Raw genomic sequence first — 19,542 nt, forward strand, 5'->3', positions numbered from 1 at the left:
AAGTTAAATAACATACATCTTAAATACAAGTCAGCACAAGCCGTGTACAAAAAGACATCGGTGCGAGTGAGTCGGTGATGGAGGCATTTTGTTCTTTCAAATTGACAGTAGGAGACGCGTTTTTACAGTAAGAGTCGCTGGAGCCTGGAATGAGCCCCCCAGCTGTGTTGTTAAAGTCGATCCATCACTGCTTCTCAAGAAGAAGTGGCTGGATGAGATCCTCGGACCCTTCGTCCACAAGCGATCAATCGATCCTCCTCTCGTTTGGAACCTTTCTTGAGTCCTCTCCCTTTCCCTCCCTTTTATTGTTCTTACTCGCGCTCCCATCCCCTCTTTCTCCCTCTCCTTTCCTCTCCCCGTCCTTTCCACCCCCTTCCCTCTCTCCCTCCACCCTCTCTTTTCTGGTTCTCTTTGCTGGCTGATGCTCGGAGCTCTACGCTAATGAGGCTGCCTGCCGGCTTTGAATTTAGACTCAGGTTGGGCCTAAGCTGTGGGAGGTGTGGGAGGTGGACATTGGTGAGGGGGCTTTAAATCAGGTTGATGTCTTAGGAATACAAGAATGGGTACAAATGAAAAAGGAACTCCCCCCTCCTCCAGTCCAAACTTCACTGCAGCCCACTTTCCCCACTAGAAATCTACAGGAGGGCCGTATGATGGGAGTAGTGGTTATTATTGCTGCCTCGCAATCCTGGGTTCATTTCTGGACCGGGGGTGCTGTCTGATGATGATGATAGATACTTTATTGATCCCGTGAGGGAAATTGCAGTGCAACAGCAGCTTAACACAGACGACACAGCCACAGTGTAACGAATTATATAATAATAGTACAATACATACAATACAAGAGTTACTCACAGTCCGGACACACAAAGAACAAACTAGAACAGAACAGTACACAGAAAAATCGTATCACACATATGAATATAAATATAGATGTAAATATAGATATAAATGTATTGCACAGGTCCCTGGCATATATTGCACAAAAAGCAGTAGATGTGTAGATGCATTCAGTCCAGAAACAGGTCACTGTCGCTGTTGCCTCTGCCAAGACGCAAGGTGGATGCGTTGTACAGTCTTATGGCAGACGGCAAGAATGACCTCCTGTAGCGCTCCCTGTCGCACCGTGGATGAATCAGTCTATTGCTGAACGTGCTCTTCATTCCTGCAAGCCTGTCATAGAGAGGATGGGAGAAGTTGTCCATGATGGCCTCCAGTTTGGACATCATTCTCCTCTCAGCCACTACCTCCGAGGGGTCCAGGTCAGACCCAATGACAGAGCTTGCTCTCCTGATGAGCTTGTTCAGCCTTTTAGAATGTGTGGAGTTTGTATGTTCTCCCCGTGTTGGCCTGGGTTTCCTCCCACAATGCAAAGGCCTACTGGTAGGTTAAATGGCTTCTGGGAATTCTGGGAAAATTGGCCCTGTTGTGAGTGTGTGTGTGTGTGCCCTGCGAAGGACTGGTGTCCCATCCAGGGTGTACCCTGCCTTGCGCCTGTTGCTGGTCAGGATAATCTTCAGCTCCCCCTTGACCCTGGTTTGGAGGAAATGGTTAGAGAACGGAGGGATTCTACAGCATCAGACCCTGCATATTGCATCAGACTGATAGGGTCAGCTGTGGATGTTCCGATGTCAGATCCGTTTGGCGACTGGTCTTTCTCATGTCGGCAGAGACATTATTTTCGCGTTGCAGGGTTCGGCAGACAAATTTTTATTCCTTGTCACATGAGTAGGCCCCTGCCGAGCCAGTACGGTTTCCCATTCTCTTAAACGGATTGAGTAGAAAATATATATTTTTTAAAAAACTACGTTTGTCTTCATTTATATCTACATAAAACAGAAAAAATAACCAATCTTTCGCGTTTAGATCCAATACGCTCTTGGCTTTGTTATTATTCTTTTGTCAGTCGTGATCGTTTTGCCCTACAGGTGAGAACTGCCCCGCGGTAGCGAAAATTCCCTGTTCTCCAAACCTTTATTAACTTATTCAGTCTTTCGGCTGTTCAGTTGGTGAAAACGCTCGAAGTGACATATTTTCATTTGTGGATTTGGGGTTTCTGATACACAGCGACAGGGAGAGAGCGCAGAACTTGGCTCTGCGCTCTTAAGCGGGGGCCAGGCTTCTCCTTCCCCAATAAACATTAATAAGAACGCGGGGATGTCTGAGACCCCCAGGCGAGAGCTTCTATCTGGAGAATAATCGTCCCTCGACTCGGGCTCGTTAATCTCCGTGACAGAAAGAAGACGGAAACGTTTTAAATTGCCGATTAAAAAAACGGTTAGAGCTGAAGAGTCCTGTGTGTGTGTGTGAGTGTGCTACAGGGATTTTCTTAGTTCGGTTTTCGGACTAAGACATACAACTCCGAAGATATCTTTAAAGGCACGTCAAGAGTGATATTTTAGAAAATGTTTAGACTTTTGTCTTCTTCACACAACGGTCACCTCCCGTGGTGACCTTCTCCAACTTTACAGAAATGTTAGAAAACGCATCTTGCAGGAGAATAATATTGGTACAAAGGGAACGATGTTTGATCTTAAGGAAAAGCGATTTGATTGTTTTAGGAAATATCAATATCATGCTATATGTCAGACGTATACATTTCGATTTTGATATACGCATATAAATAAATAGGCTTATTTGTCTAAGTCTTTAGAACAAGAATGGGATTCCTTGAAAATTAGGCCCCGAGATGAAATATTTTGTTCAGTACAGCGGGCTGCAAATTCCTGCCCACGCACGCAGTTGCACGGAGCGCCCGACAGGGGGAGATAGCGAGGCGTTTTGGAGTAAATACGGCTTTGACAGCAGCAGAGCGCATAGCAATTGAGCAGAGGGAGAGGAGAGAGGAGAGCGGTAGAGGCAGCCAGCGCTAGCAAACCTCTCCTTAAGTGGGCTACAACGGATCCCACAGCCGCAAAACCAGAGGAGGCGCACAGATAGAAACAGTAAAAAAAGTTATTTATCCTTAAAGTAGAAGACAGCGTTCACGAAACAGAACAAACCCGCGGCAAGACGAAGACATGGCTACGACAACCTGTACACGATTTACGGACGAATACCAGCTGTATGAAGAGCTCGGAAAGTAAGCTTTTTGTAACCCTCTGTCCCATTATTATCATTGCCGTCGGTTGTATTGCTGTTGTTGTTCTTGTGACGCTTAGTATTATCCGTACGTGACTCGTGGATAATGTGTATGTGTGTGTGTGCGCGTTTGTGTCGGGGGCCAGCTGTAGCCGTAACCGTTCTCAAAATAAACCTGCACACACACACACACGCACGCACACACACAAGCGCCTGCTTTTCCAGAAAACAAACCCACCGTGCCGAGCAGGCTTCCCAAAAAGAGGTCGTGAAGAGACGCCTTTGTCCCCCAGCATTAGCTGTATCCGCCCCCCACCCCCCTCGGACCGCTGCACCAGAGTGGACGGCACCTAGTGACATTTTGAGCTGTCAGATATGCTCCGCGGCTGTTTGGTGTCTGTAAAATGTGTCTGTGTTAGCATGCCTGCGCCCTGACGTTAGAGGTGTATTTTTTAACTCCCTTCCCTCGCTACCCCTCCTCCTCCTCCTCCTCCTCTGCCGTTTGCATCGCGGGGTTTGCCCCGTATTCCGCCGAATACTTCAATAATCTCGGCGCTCCTCAACGCCTGTTAAATATTCATCGCGCAATAAAGAAAGGCAAATGCACAACGCAGCTTTGATTTACCGCGGTGGGCTCGTTTAATGTCACGAAGAGCCGGGCTGGTGATGTGGATATAGTTAGGAGCTAGCGTCATGCTACGCTACATTAGAAATGGGGGGAGAGAAAACTGCTATAGCTACATTGTACCGTAAGAGGGGAGAAGAGGAGGAGGCGGACAGACAAAACGGCTCGTTTTGAGGGTTTTATTTTTTGACGATGATGGAGTGGAGGCAGCGGGGTCGACCCTCCCGAGCACGTATCTTCCCCTCCTCACCCGACGAGCAAATGAATAATTCAGTCAACATGCCTGACGTACTTCACGGCTGAACACTCCAGCAGCACGGGGGCTGCGTTATTTTATTTTATTTTTTTTTGTTCTCTCTCCAAAATCCCCGTCGCCGAATCCTGCTGGGAATGTAACATCTCCCCGGAGAAGTTTTGCTTAAAATCCCGTTGATCTAAGAGCGCGAGTGGGCGAGTGACGATGGACTGTCGTTGTGATAGCTAGGACTTTTTTTTTTTTGCTGCTGCACCGAAAGGGCTCGGATATAAACATAAGCCGCAAACACCACCACGCAGTCGGACTCCCCTCCTCCCCCTTTTTCAACTTAGTGCTGTAGCGGCCGCAAGGTCTTCAGCAATTGAAAAACAAAATTAAGCGGTAACAGAGTATCTCTGGATATTACGCCGAGCCCACAAGAACTCTTGATTTCCTGATGAGCTCTCCTTTCGCTTTGTCAGGTTTTTTAAACCCCTAGATCTTTTTTTTTTACTACTGTACTACTGCACATTTCTTTACCGCCAAGATCCTCCTCTTTTTAACGCGTTGTCATGTTTTCTTAATTAATTACGCGCGTACGTAAAAAAAAAATGACTTCCCCCACACCATACCAATCGTTAGTGCCAGACTTTCATGTTTGTTCAAAATAACGTTTCTGAACGGTTACCAGGTGATATGAGGTTATAGACCCATGACAAAACGTGAGGGCGTTAGTTTTGAGAAATGAGCTGTACAAAGGAGCTGCGTGCGTTTTCTTTCTTTATCAAACCCGAAAGTGTTCCTGGCCATTAAAATGAGAATTTTACCTTCCAATTAAAGCTGTTTTTTTTTTAATTACTCTCATTGCAGTTATTGACATTGACTGAATAGGGAGAGATAGGGGGGTTGTAAGGCACTTTCACCAAGAGCGGTTTGCGTTTGCACAAACTCTGCTTTTTTTTGCACAATCTGTGTAAAGCACGCTTTTATATTTAGAAATTCCGAGTCTGAACCTTGAGGTCGTTGTAAAGGAGAGGGACAGTGTTGATTTGAAGCTCGTTCTGTTTTATTTTGAAGCTCATTTTTTTTGCCTCCCAGCAGGCCCGGGGTTTTTCAGGTCTTGTGCAGCCCCGCACACTCCCTCGCCCCATCCCCTATGAAAATATTTGGGCTAAACGTGCTTTCTTCCTTGGCCTGGGACAGAGATTCTGCATCTCCTGGCATTCGCCGGGCTGTGGATGGGCGCTTCTAGCTCCTACATAGTTATTGGCTTACATTTATTATTATGAATGTACCCTTTATTAAGTATTGCTGTTTTTGCTGCAGTTACAAACTATTGGGTTATATTATGATGCCCTGACAAACGACCCGTTTCACTCAATAAAACAGAGCCTCTTCATCTCACGGCTTTCGGGCCTGTAATTGTTTTCCCCTTATTTTTCACAACATTCCCGTTCTGTATGAAAAGATACGATAACACAAGTGTTTCAGGGGAGGCGTCTTCTCGCCAGAAGCCCCTGGCGGATTCCGGCTCGGCGTGGTGTTGGCTGTTGCGAGCGGTGACTTCCTTTAACCCAGCGCCGAGACGCGACAGGCTGAGCGCCCCGTGAGCCGACCTGCGCCGGGTGTCTTTGGAAATTCTGAATGACTCCGTCTTCCTGTCCTATGGAAAACACACGTTGTATATCATTGTATACGCAGCACCTAACACCGGGTTGGAAAAACTGCGCTCAGCGCACTTGCATTTGAATTGTTCACACGTGGTTTCAGCCGTGATGTGCGACAGAGTGATTTTTTTTTCTTCTGAGCGTCACAGGCAGCGATGCATTCATAATTGAGGGCGATATAGCCAACCACGCGGGTTCGAACTATGGAAAAAAAATCTTCCTTCAAAGTCTGCGAGAGAAAAAGTGAAAATCCTGCTTGTATAGATGTTAATTCATTTAGTGGTTCTAATATTTATTTTAATGGGATTCCCGCTATTCCTGTTGTCTGGCGCTGTGCTAAGGTGCCAGTCGCCTTAATTTAATTCAAAGCATGTCCTAATGTTCATCCAGACTTGTATAAGATTCTGCGTGTGATTTAGCATTATTGGTTCCTATAATTATTTTGTGTGTTGCACAAGCAGTTAGTCTTAGATCTCCTGAGCGATGTGTGCGATATGGATTGTCAAAGCGTCGGCTCAGGAGATTTCTCTTTTATGTCTGCAGATCTGTGTTAGAATTTGTGTGTCGCTGTTTGTGTGGGTGTTGGGGCGCAGTCAGCTTGTGTGTGGCTTTGTCATTTTGCAGCTGTAGCTGTCAGGTACGATCTTATGTTTTTTTTTTTAGATTCAGATCTAATTTTCCTGTGAATCTCATGCAGCCATTAATCGACATAATTGAATAACTTTGCACGCGGGGTCCGTTGGCCGAGCTCAGGGTTTTTGTGTATGCAGACCTTCCAGTCTGCTCTTTCTCCCACAGCAGTTCGAAGTATTTCAGCAATGTCCGGGACAGACGGGTGTCTGGGGCGGATTGTGTGGTTCTCTCCCAGTCCTTCCTTGACAGTCAAAGTGCTGTACATCACTTTAATATCTCTTCAGAGGCAGACGCGGTGCGCTAATGAAAAGCACTTCGTTAACGCATTGATTGCATGTAACTGCAGACAGAGCTGGGCAGCAGAGAATGCTCCTTCTGTAACTTATATCTCTCTGTCTCAAAAGCAACCTATAAAACATCTGCATTTCTGAGCCCGTGTTTCCTCACTGCTGTGAGTCCTGTTCTGTTGATTTTGTAGCATTTGCTGTCCTGACACTACACTCATTATTACTTGAGGTTTAACTGCTTACAGCAGGACAGAAGATTGAGAAATCCTGTCACCCCAGAGGCTGAGGAGCAAAAGGTTGAGCCACTATTCTTCACAATCGCCTGTGCTAACCACTTTAATCCAGTTCAGGTATTTAAGGGCTGTAGGTTCTCTTGCTTAGTACATTATTTTGAATACGTTTGCGGACCGAAACGCAATGTAGAAATAGTTTCAGCTTCTCTGCTTTACAGTGCGATTTCTGCAGGCGCCTGTAGCTCTTTCAACCTGACCCTGACCTCAGTGTTACAGTATGTCATAGGAGTCATGATTTCCATTTCTCAGTTTGCCCAGGGTCAGAGGAGGAGGCTTGATGCTAATTTGTGCTCTTTCTGACACATACTTCTTGGGAAATCTTAATTTAATTCAAAGAGTCAGAAATGGAAAAAAAAGTAAGGCTTTGCTTAGAATAATTAAGCTGCAAGAAAACTGACTCCAAGCTATGAAGATGGGAGAGAGCTTCAAAATACACAAAGAATTAAATCCAATGCACTAAAAATAAAACCTGAAACCACTGCCCTTTGAATCTGTTAGAAATAAAGAAGAAAAATATCAAAAGAGAAAAATCAATGCACAAGACTTTCATCTAACATGCAAAATTGATTATCCAGTTCATAGAAACAAAGATTTTTTTTAAAAATTCACTTTGTTTATTAAAGTGTGGCATAAAGCCTTCTGTAAAAGACATGTGTTGAATGACAAGCGCTGTTTCAGAGGTAAAGCTCGACTGAACTGCCTGCAGGCGGCTTGTCTCAGGGAGGTCGATGGCCAGGACACCAGCCTGACGTACAGAGCTCGCCCCTGGATGGGCTCATCCGCTGCCGTCCCGCCTCTCTCTGTTTTTTGTCAGTGATCCGACGGATTTTTCACAGCGTCTGTCTCCGTGAGTCGTGAGGTCCACACTGGCGCTGCTCCTCTGGTGGTGGAGGTTGGACTGGCTGTGAATTTACCCAGCTCTGCCGTCCGTGCCGATCGGACCCCCAGCTGCGGCGGGTCCGAGCGCTTGGGACGGGTAGAGCAGGCTGGGGCAAGGGCTTGCAGAGGCCAACTATGACCCCCCCTCTGTCCTGCACTCGTGGCTCGCATTACACATTACACTATCAGCTGATGTAGCATAGTGTGACACTGGGGACCGTCTTAGCAGACAAACTGTATATTGTATTACAAAAACAAGGCAAGCTAAAGTGAGCACCTTGCATGCAGTAGTCCAGGAGCACAATATTGGATGACATGTCATAAAGACTTATGGCGCTGATGAAGCAAATTGGTCAATGAACAAGATTGGAGGCAGCTGCCATGTAGCTCTTGATAACATTGAACCCGATTTTACTTGTCTGACCAGGAAGGTTAACTGATACAGTGCTGTACTGTAGTGAAGGTCTTGGTTTTTCTTCACCTTTTCGTCATCTGAGAAACGGCGGTTTTTAAACTAGTATCTAAATGCAAGGGTTACTTTGCTTTATTTTTTAACTGTATCTCGTCCCGCTATTTGCAGCACTCCTTGTCTTTTGTGTGATTTTCATTTGCTGTTTCCACTCTGATTGTAGCGGGACATTTTTTTTTCCCCAACAGCTTGGTTTGCAAACATTTTAAAATTTGGTCAGCCGGACTTCTGCTGGGAAAACTACCGTGTTGCTCAGAGACCTATAATTCCACTCCAAGCCTGTTAGAACTTTGATTACCCCTCTTTTCTTGCACTGTAGGTCCACCATGCTATAGGACTGTGTCCCAATCCTTTGGATAGTTTTAATACCTAGTGCTCACTGACGTCCCTTCTTGAAGACTATAAGCCAAATACCAAGGATATTGCTGGTCTGGAATTAGTCCAAAGAAGAGCAAGCAGACACACTCCAGGGTTTAAGGCAGGGGTTCCCAGTTCTGGTCCTGGAGACCACCACTCTTATCGGTTGATGTTTCCAAGGGTTGTCAGTTCCATCATCGAATCTGTAAATTGATTTCTACACCAGGATTCATCTGAACTGTGTGGCTGTTTTCAGATTTAAAAACCTGCTGGAGATGGTCTTTTAACTATTGCATTTCCTACTTAAAATCAAACACCAGACTCCCAAGTTGAAAGAAAAATGTTGCAGTCAAGCAGCTTATTCATTCAGTGAATTGAGTTAAGTTATTGTAGGTAATGATGCTCAGCTGGGATGAAAACCAGCAGGTGTGGAGCAGGGCCTCTCCTACCCGGACAGGCTGAAGGACCTGAGCCTTTGTAGTTTTGCAGAGAAGACTATCAGGAGATTCAAGTATTCCCAATCCTCAAAGGCACTGACAGAGTCAACCCGGTGGACCTCTTCAGTATCAGCAGTGAACCTCAAACCAATGGACACCAGTGGAAAGGACATGGAAGTGCATTTAAAACTGAGAACAGGAGGAACTTCTTTATGTTTATGCCAAGGTCTGTGGGAGTCATGCCATGTTGCTGAATTGGCTTTCACTGGTGAAACAATGGCATGAGATCCTTGGCTGAATTTGTTTCTAATTATCCGTCAGTGGCCTCCGCTGTTTGTACCCTTTCTTAAGTTCTTATGATTATTTCTGGGTATGGATCAGCTGACATGTTAGTTGTGAATGTTTACCTTAGAGCAGAATTACCAGGAGTCCCTTACTATGAGGTAACGCAATTTAAATGGAATAAATAATTAACAGTGGGAATGTGTCCAACCGAAGGGCTTCAGGGCTGCTAAAACAGACTTTTTTTTTCTCCAGCATGATGCTATGATTTTGTTTCCTCAGATAAATCCCTTTTGTATTTTTCATTAGCTGATTTTGGTGGAAAAGTTCATTAGCATTGCATGTTACGTTTTCAGTCAATAAATATCCATCCATTGTGTAGCCCACTTTATCCAATACAGGGTCCCAGGGGGACCTGGAGTGTAACTGGAGTGCAATGGGGCGCAAGGCAGGATACACCCTGGATGGGACGCCAGTCCCTCACAGAGCATATACAGACACAAACACACTCACACCAGGGCTAATTTCCCAGAAGCCAATTAACGCACTTGTATGTCTGTGGGCCGTGGGAGGGAACTGGAGCACCTGATGGCAACGCACAAGGACATTCCAAGCAGGCGAGAACATGGGGACGACATACAAGCTCCATGCAGCTGACACCCTGAGAATTGAACACAGGGCACCAGCGCTGCAAGACAGCAGTGCTAACCACTGCTCCACCATGCCACCTGTTGATGAATATGTTAGGAGTGTATGATAAAGGAACTCGAAATGCTGTCACTTTTGTGACATGTAGTTAAATTAACTACTTCTCTGTGGTTAAGATAACATGAATGCAGGATTTACTATGACTTATTAGGTTGCGAAAGTTAAGACTGAATGGACTAAATGGTGTATTTTTCTGTCTTTATTTCCCAGGGGGGCTTTTTCAGTGGTGCGCCGATGTGTCAAGCTGTGCACAGGCCAAGAGTACGCAGCCAAAATCATCAACACCAAAAAACTTTCTGCAAGAGGTAGGCAACGCCACAGGCCCACGGCCGGCAGCCAGAGAGCCGACTCGGGGTAATAGGATGACCTTTCCGGAGCATGAAGAGAGCCGTTTCATTCTGATTCATGTGTACTTCTTTCACTTGCTGCAAGACGCTATAACAGACATGTCGTATCAGAGAATTGTGATTCTGTGGAGGGGACTGCAGAGAATGATGCTGACGTGTTTCTCTCTGTTTCGCTTCCATCAGTCCAGAGGTTAATATTCCCTGCTTGCAGTGTAGTATTTCCACTGGTGTGTCAGTCACAGGGAAGGAATAGCTGAATTTCTGCCTTTTAGCTTTTTTCATTGTTCGGTGTGTTGAATTATCCATTATTTTAATATATGCATGAAAAAAATACTGGTTGCATTATGTCCAGAATTTCATATTTGGCTTTGGTGAGGGTGAGTGTATTATTTAGAACATTGCTTTAAAGGTGCAAGAAATTTGCATGAAAGGCTTTCGCTATGCTCCGTGGGTCTGAATTCATAGTCAAAGGCCAGAAGACCTACTGTAGCTCTAGCCATGTTCGTGCTTTGGCCTAGTTGAACATGGAATGTCACTCTGTTTGCGACCGGTGACGGTGTGTGTGTCTGGGTGCAAGCCTCCAGCTTCTAAATGCAGACCAGGAACTTGGCAACAGCAGGAAAGAGCATCTGTGAATCTGCGTGCCACAAGCATGGGACTGATCATGTGACTGAGACAAGGCGCTGCTGAGAGGATATCGTACAGAGGCTTCATGGCGCTTTGTGCGCAGTGCTCAAGTCATGAGGAAGCAGGTTTTTTTTTTCTAGTGTCTCAAAAGTTTTTGGTGTGCTTCTGTCAACTGCTATTTTTAGCTTAAATCTGGGACTACGTCATCCTTAAACTTACAGACACCATGCTGAGCTTGGCTTTTATTCTGTTCTTTTTATAAAATGCAACTTGAGTTCAAAGGATAAATAGAATGGGGATGTTTGATTGCCTCACCAGTTTTGCTGAACACTTGAGCTGGATTCAGGGTAAATTGCTTTATGTTGAGAAAACAGAAGAGAACTCTCTGGAGATCACACACAAGGCGCTGGAGAGGCCTTAGATGGTGGCCTGATTCAATCATGGTAGCTACATCTGAGAATTGCTGACCTAGAATGCACACATTTTGGGTTTTTTTTTCTAGGAAATGTGCAAAATATTTCATTTTGGAGTCTTTGCAATAGGTGAGCTTGACTTAGTATCTCTTAGTATAGTACAGTAGAACTGAGGATGAAGCTTGATGTTACGGATATTTCTGGGTGTTTAAATAAAAAAAATGTTTCATTATGTATTCGCACTCTAGCAAAATCAATGGATTCAATGTTCTCACTGGTATAGTTATTTTTAGAGTTTTTAATAGATTCTTTTACGTGCTGACATATTTTTAGGTATTATGCAAGCGGCAGCGAAAAAAAACTGAGTTTGGAGAGTGTTCTTACATTTGAAAAGATAATGACAGTGTGAAACGGTTCCTCACTGCAGCCCGGAAGTTAAGCAGTTAATCGCAACCGCATCGAGTGGAAACTGGAGCAAAGTGTTAGGGGGCGGGAGCAGACATGGGGATGGGCGTGGTTTCTCTCAGTACAGCGAGCCAATGATATATACGATCTGCAGAAAAGGGGCAGTGCAGTAGGCGGGCCTCTAGGTGGGAATCCCTAGTAGCCAATGAGCACACGGAGGAAGCCTTTGGCAAACGACAGTGATTGGTCAACGCGCATGCTCTGCAGTACCTGCAATGCAGTAGCAATGTGACCTGAATTTACCCGCACCGCTAGCGGTACCTCAAATGTACAGTACCTTGTCAGTAGTGGCACGGAAAGAGAGAGTCGTATAACGTTTTATTGCGGCTTTAAAATTACATCCGAACTAGAAGGCAGATGGATTTTTATACGCCTTTTATTCTGGTATGTAGATAATTCACGGATTCAATGAGTAACCAAACCTACTAAGTAACTCGTTAGTAGTCAAAAAGTTTGTTTCGTCGCCGCCCTTTGAGTAAAGAAAATTAAAAAGTTTTAATTGGTAGCTCTCTATTAGTCAATAGGATAAATTCGAATTTGAAGTGAACAATTGTTGTACCCCCAGTAGATCAGGTAATAGATAATCTGTCTCACCTAAAGGATCTCCTGATCAAAACAAATCAAGCCGTTAACTCCAGGCACGGCAGTTAGGGTCTGGTGACCTGAACACACCCGCAGAACATGCTGAATTGTTCTCATTAAGAAGCGGATTGTGTTAATGAAAGTGCTCAGAACTCGCCCCGCATGAACCCTGCCCGAACACCTTTTCTTTTCCGTGTTTACCCCTCCTGAGACCTGAACCCACGCTTTTTCAGCTGTATGGCAGAGCCCTGCGGCTCCACGCTGTGAAAACGTTTGGAGCCTATGCAGCTCGGATCCCCTTCCCCCGTCTTGATCAGCTCCCACGTTTTCTAAGGGAGTCTCCTGATGTGAAAACCCAGGCATTTTCTGTCAGTGCACCCCCGCTGTAGTCAGTATGGGTGCAGGATCCAGTCCCTGCTTGTGAAAACTGTCCCAGCTTTGTGTCTGTGTCCATTTGGCTGCTGAACTCGAATGACATCTTAATAGATGCCTTACGTTCTATTCTTCCCCAAAGTAAAAAAAGGAGATGCTTAGATTTACGGATATGTCTCCTCACCTCCTTCATCCTTCTCCATCAGTTCTTCCCCAGGAGCCTCCTCTTTTTTCACCAGCTCCCTTATAATCAACTCACCTCTTTAAGAACAGTGTTGGGAAATGTTATAAATACATATTTAACACACACACCGTTGACCTTGGTTTTTAATGTACCCAGCGACACCAGTGAAGTTCCTTTGTGGGGAAAAAGAAAGTTCGTACCGTATACAGCCAGGCCGACTGCTCCTGCTTGGATGCCTTTTCAAAAAGATTTCCCCAGTGCTTCCGAGTGCCCATGCCTCAGTGAGGTCTGGCCTCCGAATGGGGTTCCAAGTGCGGCATGCCACTCATTTACTCCCCCTGCAGTGATCCCCCTTTGAGTCTGAAGCAGTGTTTTTGTTCAGAGGAATTGTCGAAGCCAGATCTGGGAGTGGGAAAAGCAGGTCGGCACCATTAATCACTGGGCACGCTACTCGTACCCGCTGCAGAAGACAGAACAGCCAGGGCTGCCAGCCCGTAAGGGTTAACACTGTGCTGCTGCAGAGGAAGAGCCTGCGCTGTTCCGCCTTCCCTGTCTTCAGGGATGTTTGCATTAGGATGGCTTTCAGCTGAGCGCAGCCCGGGGGTGGGGATCAAGGAGCCCCAAAAGCAGCTCCCTCCCGGTCTCCTTCTCCTCCTTCGGGATTGGCGCAGGGAGAGGGGGTGGGGTGGGGGGAACGGAGGAGACAGCGGAGGAATGGGGGAGGCGTGAGGAGGGCAGAGACGGAGCTCCCGGATTTACAGACTGAGGAAAGACTGCGCACAGGCAAAGTCTGCCTGCTATGAGTGCAGTACGCACAATTGTCTGCTCCCTCCCTGTTATTTTGCCTCTTTGTAGATATGGCTGTGTGCTAAAAGATCATCTATAGGTTTTTGTTTTTAAAGTTTTGGAGCAAAGGGCAAATGAGATACGCCGCCTCCAGGCATCCTAGAACATCTATGTTTGTGAACACAGAGGACGTCCAATTTGGTGTAGTTTTTTAGTCGTGTACTATACTGCAGATTTGCATTTTTACATGTATGACTGGGTTATGAATTTCAAATCCCAAGCTTTTGCATTGTAATTCAAGAGACTTTATTGTAATGTAACAAGTATCCTTCAAACTACATTAGGACACTTTAACTATGCAAGATACTTTAAAAGTTCACTCATTGTTTTATGGTGCATGAGGAAGAAATCTTAAATAAGTGATCCCCAGTCTAGGTCATGAAGAGCTGCAGCACTGCTGGTGTTACAGGGGAAACTCACACTTTCAACACCCCAGTGACTAAACACTAATTAAGTAACCAAATAATTGATTCGATTAAGACATCAAGAGCTCAGGTAGACTAAAAACCAGAAGGCTGTACTCCTCTAGAGACTTGAGAGTGGAGGATAATGGCTGCAGTTGTAAAGAGTACAGGTTAAATGGTTATGCAACACAGAGATGCAACTAAAAGGTCTTCTTTATACCAGCTGTATGTCACCTTGTGTTTTCTTTTATTCTTAGTCTGTGGCATCTGAATAAAACTGATCAGTGCAATGAACTTTACCCCACCAGTCAATAATACTACAAGCAAGTACGATAATTGGGGTTTGCATTGGTTACACGCAAGAGGCACAGGTCAGCTGGGGCCCCTGTGCCCAGGTGAGCTGTGGCCCAGCAGGGCCCCTGTGCCCAGATGAGCAGCAGCCCAGTGAGACCCCTGTGCCCAGGTGAGCTGAGGCCCTGTGGGGCCCCTGTTCTCAGGTGAGCTGAGGCCCTGTGGGTCCCTGTGCCCGGGTGAGCTGAGGCCCTGCGGGTCCCTGTGCCCAGGTGAGCTGAGGCCCTGCGGGTCCCTGTGCCCAGGTGAGCTGAGGCCCTGCGGGTCCCTGTGCCCGGGTGAGCTGAGGCCCCGTGGGGCCCCTGTGCCCAGGTGAGCTGAGGCCCTGTGGGGCCCCTGTGCCCGGGTGAGCTGAGGCCATGCAGGTCCCTGTGCCCGGGTGAGCTGAGGCCCCGTGGGGCCCCTGTGCCCGGGTGATCTGAGGCCCTGCGGGGCCCTGTGCCCGGGTGAGTGGCAGTGGGCTGTGGGAGGGAGAGGGTTACACCGATGGCAAGGATGAGAGAGAACAGCGTGGGCTGACGAGAAGACGGGAGCATTTCATTTCTTTGATTGGGAGAGTCATCCCTTTTTGCGCTCTCTTCTTTCTGCAAATGCAGATGAGTCATGAGAAGATGCTAGCAGCGCTCATATTGTTTCACAGCAGCAAAACAGTAAATAAGCAGCATCTGGGCACAGAGTTGTCATTCTGTAGATTTTCTTACTCAGTGAGCACATCGTTTGCACGGTGTGCTCCCTGAAGGCTTTTTTCTACTTGTTCTGTCATTTTTATTGGCGTTCTGTACAGTTCTGTAATAGAGAAGGCTAGTACAGTACATCTTGATTTTATAGGAGAAAAATAATTAGTACACAGATCTCCATATGATGTGCGTCTTGTCACTTGTCTTATGTCAGCACTTTTTTTTCTGCACCTGATGTTAACATCAGTACTGATTTCAGAACAACATGTAATGGTTACACTAGGTGCGCAAAAACCTACTGGATACAGTTTGGGATGGTCTGCGTTTATAGGCCAGTGCTCGACATAATGTCAAATACACATCATGGAAGTGTTTTAGACCCTACCACAATACCGTCTGATTGTTCAAATCTTTTATTTAGCTAAATGAGTCAAATAAGGACAAATTTGCAGTAACTATGTAAAACATATCAATTTACAGCAGGACATTAGGTGGTGAAATCTGAGTAAAGCGGCCTGTTCAAGAGTAGACAGCTGTGTCCCAACCAGGATTTGAACCCATGACCTTCAGCTCTGGAATCCAAAACCCCTAAACACTTCCTAATGAACCTTCATTTGTTCATTCTGGCAGGTTAGAATCCAAGTAAATAAGCAGGATGCCATCAGAATCTGGCAGGTCCTGAACCCCAATTCTGAGCCCTGAAGTAACAACATTGAAAATCTTGATATGTTATTTTAATCTCTCTAGCTTAATAATAGTTTATCAGTTTTCATTCATTTTCTATTTGTACAAATGGGAAGAGAGCAGATCTACATGGATCAGTGTGTACCAGTGCTGATGAAAGGATACAGACAGAAGCCATTACAGGCCCTGGTTGCAATCGAAGGCTGTGTATTATATTCGTGCTACAAGTGTCATGTACTGGTGTCAGCTACCCTACTGTTTGAATATATTTATTTTTCTGATGCCGTTTATGACGCTTAGGGTTTTTTGCAAGGATTTGAGCTGTGTGCATATGTTTTAGTGTTCATGGTCATACATTTGATTCATTTGTATACCAAAAAGCAGGTGCCCGCGTGTCTGCTCGAGTATGTGCTGAGCGTGCATGCTCAGTGTGTGGCTCCTGCTCTGGGTGCGTCTGCATTCTAGTCATGTCGGTCTGCAGATTGGTTTGTAGCTCTGTTTGTCTTCCTCCTGCTCTTTAATTATTGACCAGCCCCATCTCCCCCCTTAGCCGGCTCTGGCTGACAGCTGCACTGCACACTGCTCCAGCGTATGTGAGGCAAGTGCACCCTGACTCCTGCGCTCCACCGGGTCTGTGTCAGTGCTGCCCCCTCCTTTATGGGTCGACTTTCACACAATTAGTACCTTTCTTCCTGCAAATGCTACCACCTACAGAAACATGCTCACAAGGCACCTGCATTGTCTGAAGGGTCATAAATGTGTTATTCACAGGCCATGTTTTATGAAGAGTGGTGTTGATATTTGGATAAAGAGGTGGATTCACAGAAGTTTTACTTGCCCTAGGGAAAGATTCACTCATCCTCTCTGTATACTGTTAGAACCCGTGTCTTGATGTTTGTCAGTACAGTGACAAAGAGCGTGTTGCTGGGTGGAAGTTTGGTTTTCGGGGATTTCGTTCTGTGCATTTGGTTCAATAATGATTCAAAGTGAACTGAATTGCCCAGCTTTGTGACCAGAACCCCTGTTCCAGTGAAATTCCCGGGCTGGAGCATGACCTGATGGCAGTGTAGGAGTTCCACATGAATGAACGGACAGGGAGCTGGCTGGCTGCTAGGCTGTTTTCCTCTTGGCATGTGAGCAGATGTCAGTGAGCGAGAGCATGTTTGTCATCGAAATGCACTGGTAGACGTTTTTGATGGAATACCTGAAAGGGATAATGCAAAGACAGGAATAGCAGAGTAAAGGCAGGGCAGCAGCGTTGGAACAGAAGAAGAATCAGAAAGTGGGGGTTACGGTGGATGGGCTCAAGGCTGGAGAGCCTGAAAGTGGTCTTGTGTAGAATCTGAGGGCTGAAGGAGCAGTGTGAGCCCTCGTCCTGAGCAGACGGAGAGCAGTAGGACAGGGCGAGAGGACACTGCCCGTTAGCTGCCTCGTCACCCTGCAGGATCTCACACAGAACTCGCTTTCCGAGAGGCAGGTGACCATACGGGGCACCAGTGCCACCCGTGGTACCCATCTGTCAGCGAAGGCCGCAGTGTGCTCCCCTGACCGCCTCGTCCATTCCTGTCACGTCACGGGCAGTTGACCAGCGCAGCTCGGGGCCCCCAGTGTGCTGTTACTGCCGAGAGAGTGTGTGTGTGCGTGAGGAAGAGAGGTGGGGAAAAAGGGAGAGGCAGGGGCGGGGTCACACGGAAAATACATGCAGGTGGAGACGGAAAAAGATACCGAGAAAGATGAGCAAGGGGGAGGAGGAGTGGAAAGGGGAAGAGAGACTGCACAGTAATGCTGCAAGTCAAGTGTAACATGAAAGCTGATTGTACTGTAATGAGGACAGACTAAGTAGGTCGATTTATTGCAGATGTATATTGATTTATTACCTATCGTATATACCGCTTCGAAACCTAATTTGCCTGTTGAAAGAACTACATCCTGAAATCTCTGCGCCATGCAGCAGTGAAATTGACGACTGCAGATCTACAGAAGACTCCCCTGGGGAGTGCTCACAGCAACCGTAGACGCCAGAAGGCGCTATATAGGCTCACCGTGTCTGTGATGGCTGGAATGGTCTGCTCTGCTCTCATGGACACCTACTGTTTCATAATGTACTTCTTGTTTGGGTGGGCCGGCTGACTTTCTAAACCCCGATGTCTGAGTGTCTGTTTCATTACGGCTGCCTTTGGTCCTTTCTTATTATTGTTGCAGCGATCAGCATGTTGATCAGCATGTTGCATCTGTGTTTCAGTCTGCTTCATTCTTTGTAGCTACTCCGCGGCTGCGGTGCTGTCAGTATGTCTTCTGTGAGTCTCCCCCTCCCTCAGTTCCTGCACATGGCTGTAGCCCTGCAACTTCACCGCCAGTGTATTCAGTGGAATTGAGGTCTGTGGAGTGCTGCCATCTGTAAGAGCTGCCTAGTTAATGCCCCACTCCAGTGCTGATTAAATCTGTAGATCTGGCTGGCAGGGTGTATTTTCACTAGTGCCCATCTTTCTCTCTCTGCCACGCTCTGTCTTTTATCATGTAAGTCTGCGCCTTTTTCCATAAAATCGGTTCTGCCTCTGTTTTTCAGTTTACGCTTTACAAAAAAATTTGCAATAGACAATAGTCCTGACACTATGGACAGAGGTGACCTGGTTTCCCTTAGATGTCTCCCATATCAATACTGAGCAGGCCCGGCCTTGCCGAGCTTCCGCCATCTGACCAGAGGAGGCGCCAAAGCTGTAGCGCAGACACCCGCGCAACATAGCCGTCTCTCGTCGTCTCGCTGCCTGGCTCCTTCTCTTGCTCGGCCTCTTTCCCGGCTGGCACTACCTGCCCCGTCTCTCTCTTTCTCCATCTCCGACTCCGATTCCCCCCTCTTCCCGACGTTTACCTGACGCGCCTCTGTCTCTGTCTCTGTCTCTCTCTCCCCAGACCACCAGAAGCTGGAGCGCGAGGCTCGTATCTGCCGCCTGCTCAAGCACTCCAACATCGGTGAGGGTCTGCGTGCGCGGGTTTCTGTTCTGCAAAGCTTTCTGGGAATTGAGTGTGGTCCTGGCCTCTGGAGTCTTTGAGCATGTGTCACCGGTAGGCGTGTTGTGCGTGTGCTTGTTTCTGCCTATTTGTGTGGTCGGTCGGTGTGGAGTAGAGGAGTTTGCTGCCTTCTGCACGTGTGCGTTGGTGTTCTTCTTCATGCCATTCTCTCAGGACACAGACAACACAGTACAACAGACAACGCCACACAGCATAGACCGTTCACTGCAAAACGAAAACTTGGGTTTCGTTTGGTGTCTGTGAATCTGTTTGAAGACCTGTAACCCGGTGTCCTCCTCTTTTGCAGTTCGTCTCCATGACAGTATATCGGAAGAAGGCTTCCACTACCTCCTCTTTGACCTGTGAGTGTCGTCCATCCTTCCGTCTTCCATTTCCTCTCCCCTTTTATTTCTCTGCCTCCCTCCTTTCCTCTGCGGCTGGTGTCAGTCCCTCCTCCTCTGTCCGGCACTTATCCGTTGCTTTCGCCCGCGCACGCACGCGCTCCCTCTCCACCTCTCCGGTCCCTCTCCATAAATGTCACGTCTCGCCCATCCATCGTCCCGTCGGCCCACTCCTTCTCCCTCCCGCGCGCCGCGTTCCTGAGCGCGGGCTCGTTTCCATGGCAACA

The 19,542-nt window shown here is 46.9% G+C and overlaps 1 protein-coding gene across 37 annotated transcripts in view; it reads left to right on the forward strand.

Moving 5' to 3' along the window:
- The first annotated feature begins 2,799 nt into the window (after window positions 1-2,799).
- LOC102696029 (calcium/calmodulin-dependent protein kinase type II subunit beta) overlaps window positions 2,800-19,542 on the forward strand; it is a 75,916-nt gene continuing 59,173 nt past the window's right edge. For 22 of the 37 annotated variants that reach the window (XM_069181844.1, XM_069181951.1, XM_069181863.1 and 19 more), the window contains exons 1-4: window positions 2,800-3,082; window positions 10,164-10,258; window positions 18,816-18,875; window positions 19,222-19,276. In XM_069181844.1, the coding sequence (XP_069037945.1) occupies window positions 3,021-3,082; window positions 10,164-10,258; window positions 18,816-18,875; window positions 19,222-19,276 (272 nt within the window). In that variant the 5' untranslated portion in view covers window positions 2,800-3,020. The remainder of the gene's footprint in view (window positions 3,083-10,163; window positions 10,259-18,815; window positions 18,876-19,221; window positions 19,277-19,542) is intronic. The other 15 variants (XM_006625335.3, XM_015360097.2, XM_006625339.3 and 12 more) reach the window with 1 other exon arrangement.

The sequence above is a fragment of the Lepisosteus oculatus genome, chromosome 2 (genome assembly GCF_040954835.1).
Source record: "Lepisosteus oculatus isolate fLepOcu1 chromosome 2, fLepOcu1.hap2, whole genome shotgun sequence".
NCBI lineage: Eukaryota > Metazoa > Chordata > Actinopteri > Semionotiformes > Lepisosteidae > Lepisosteus > Lepisosteus oculatus.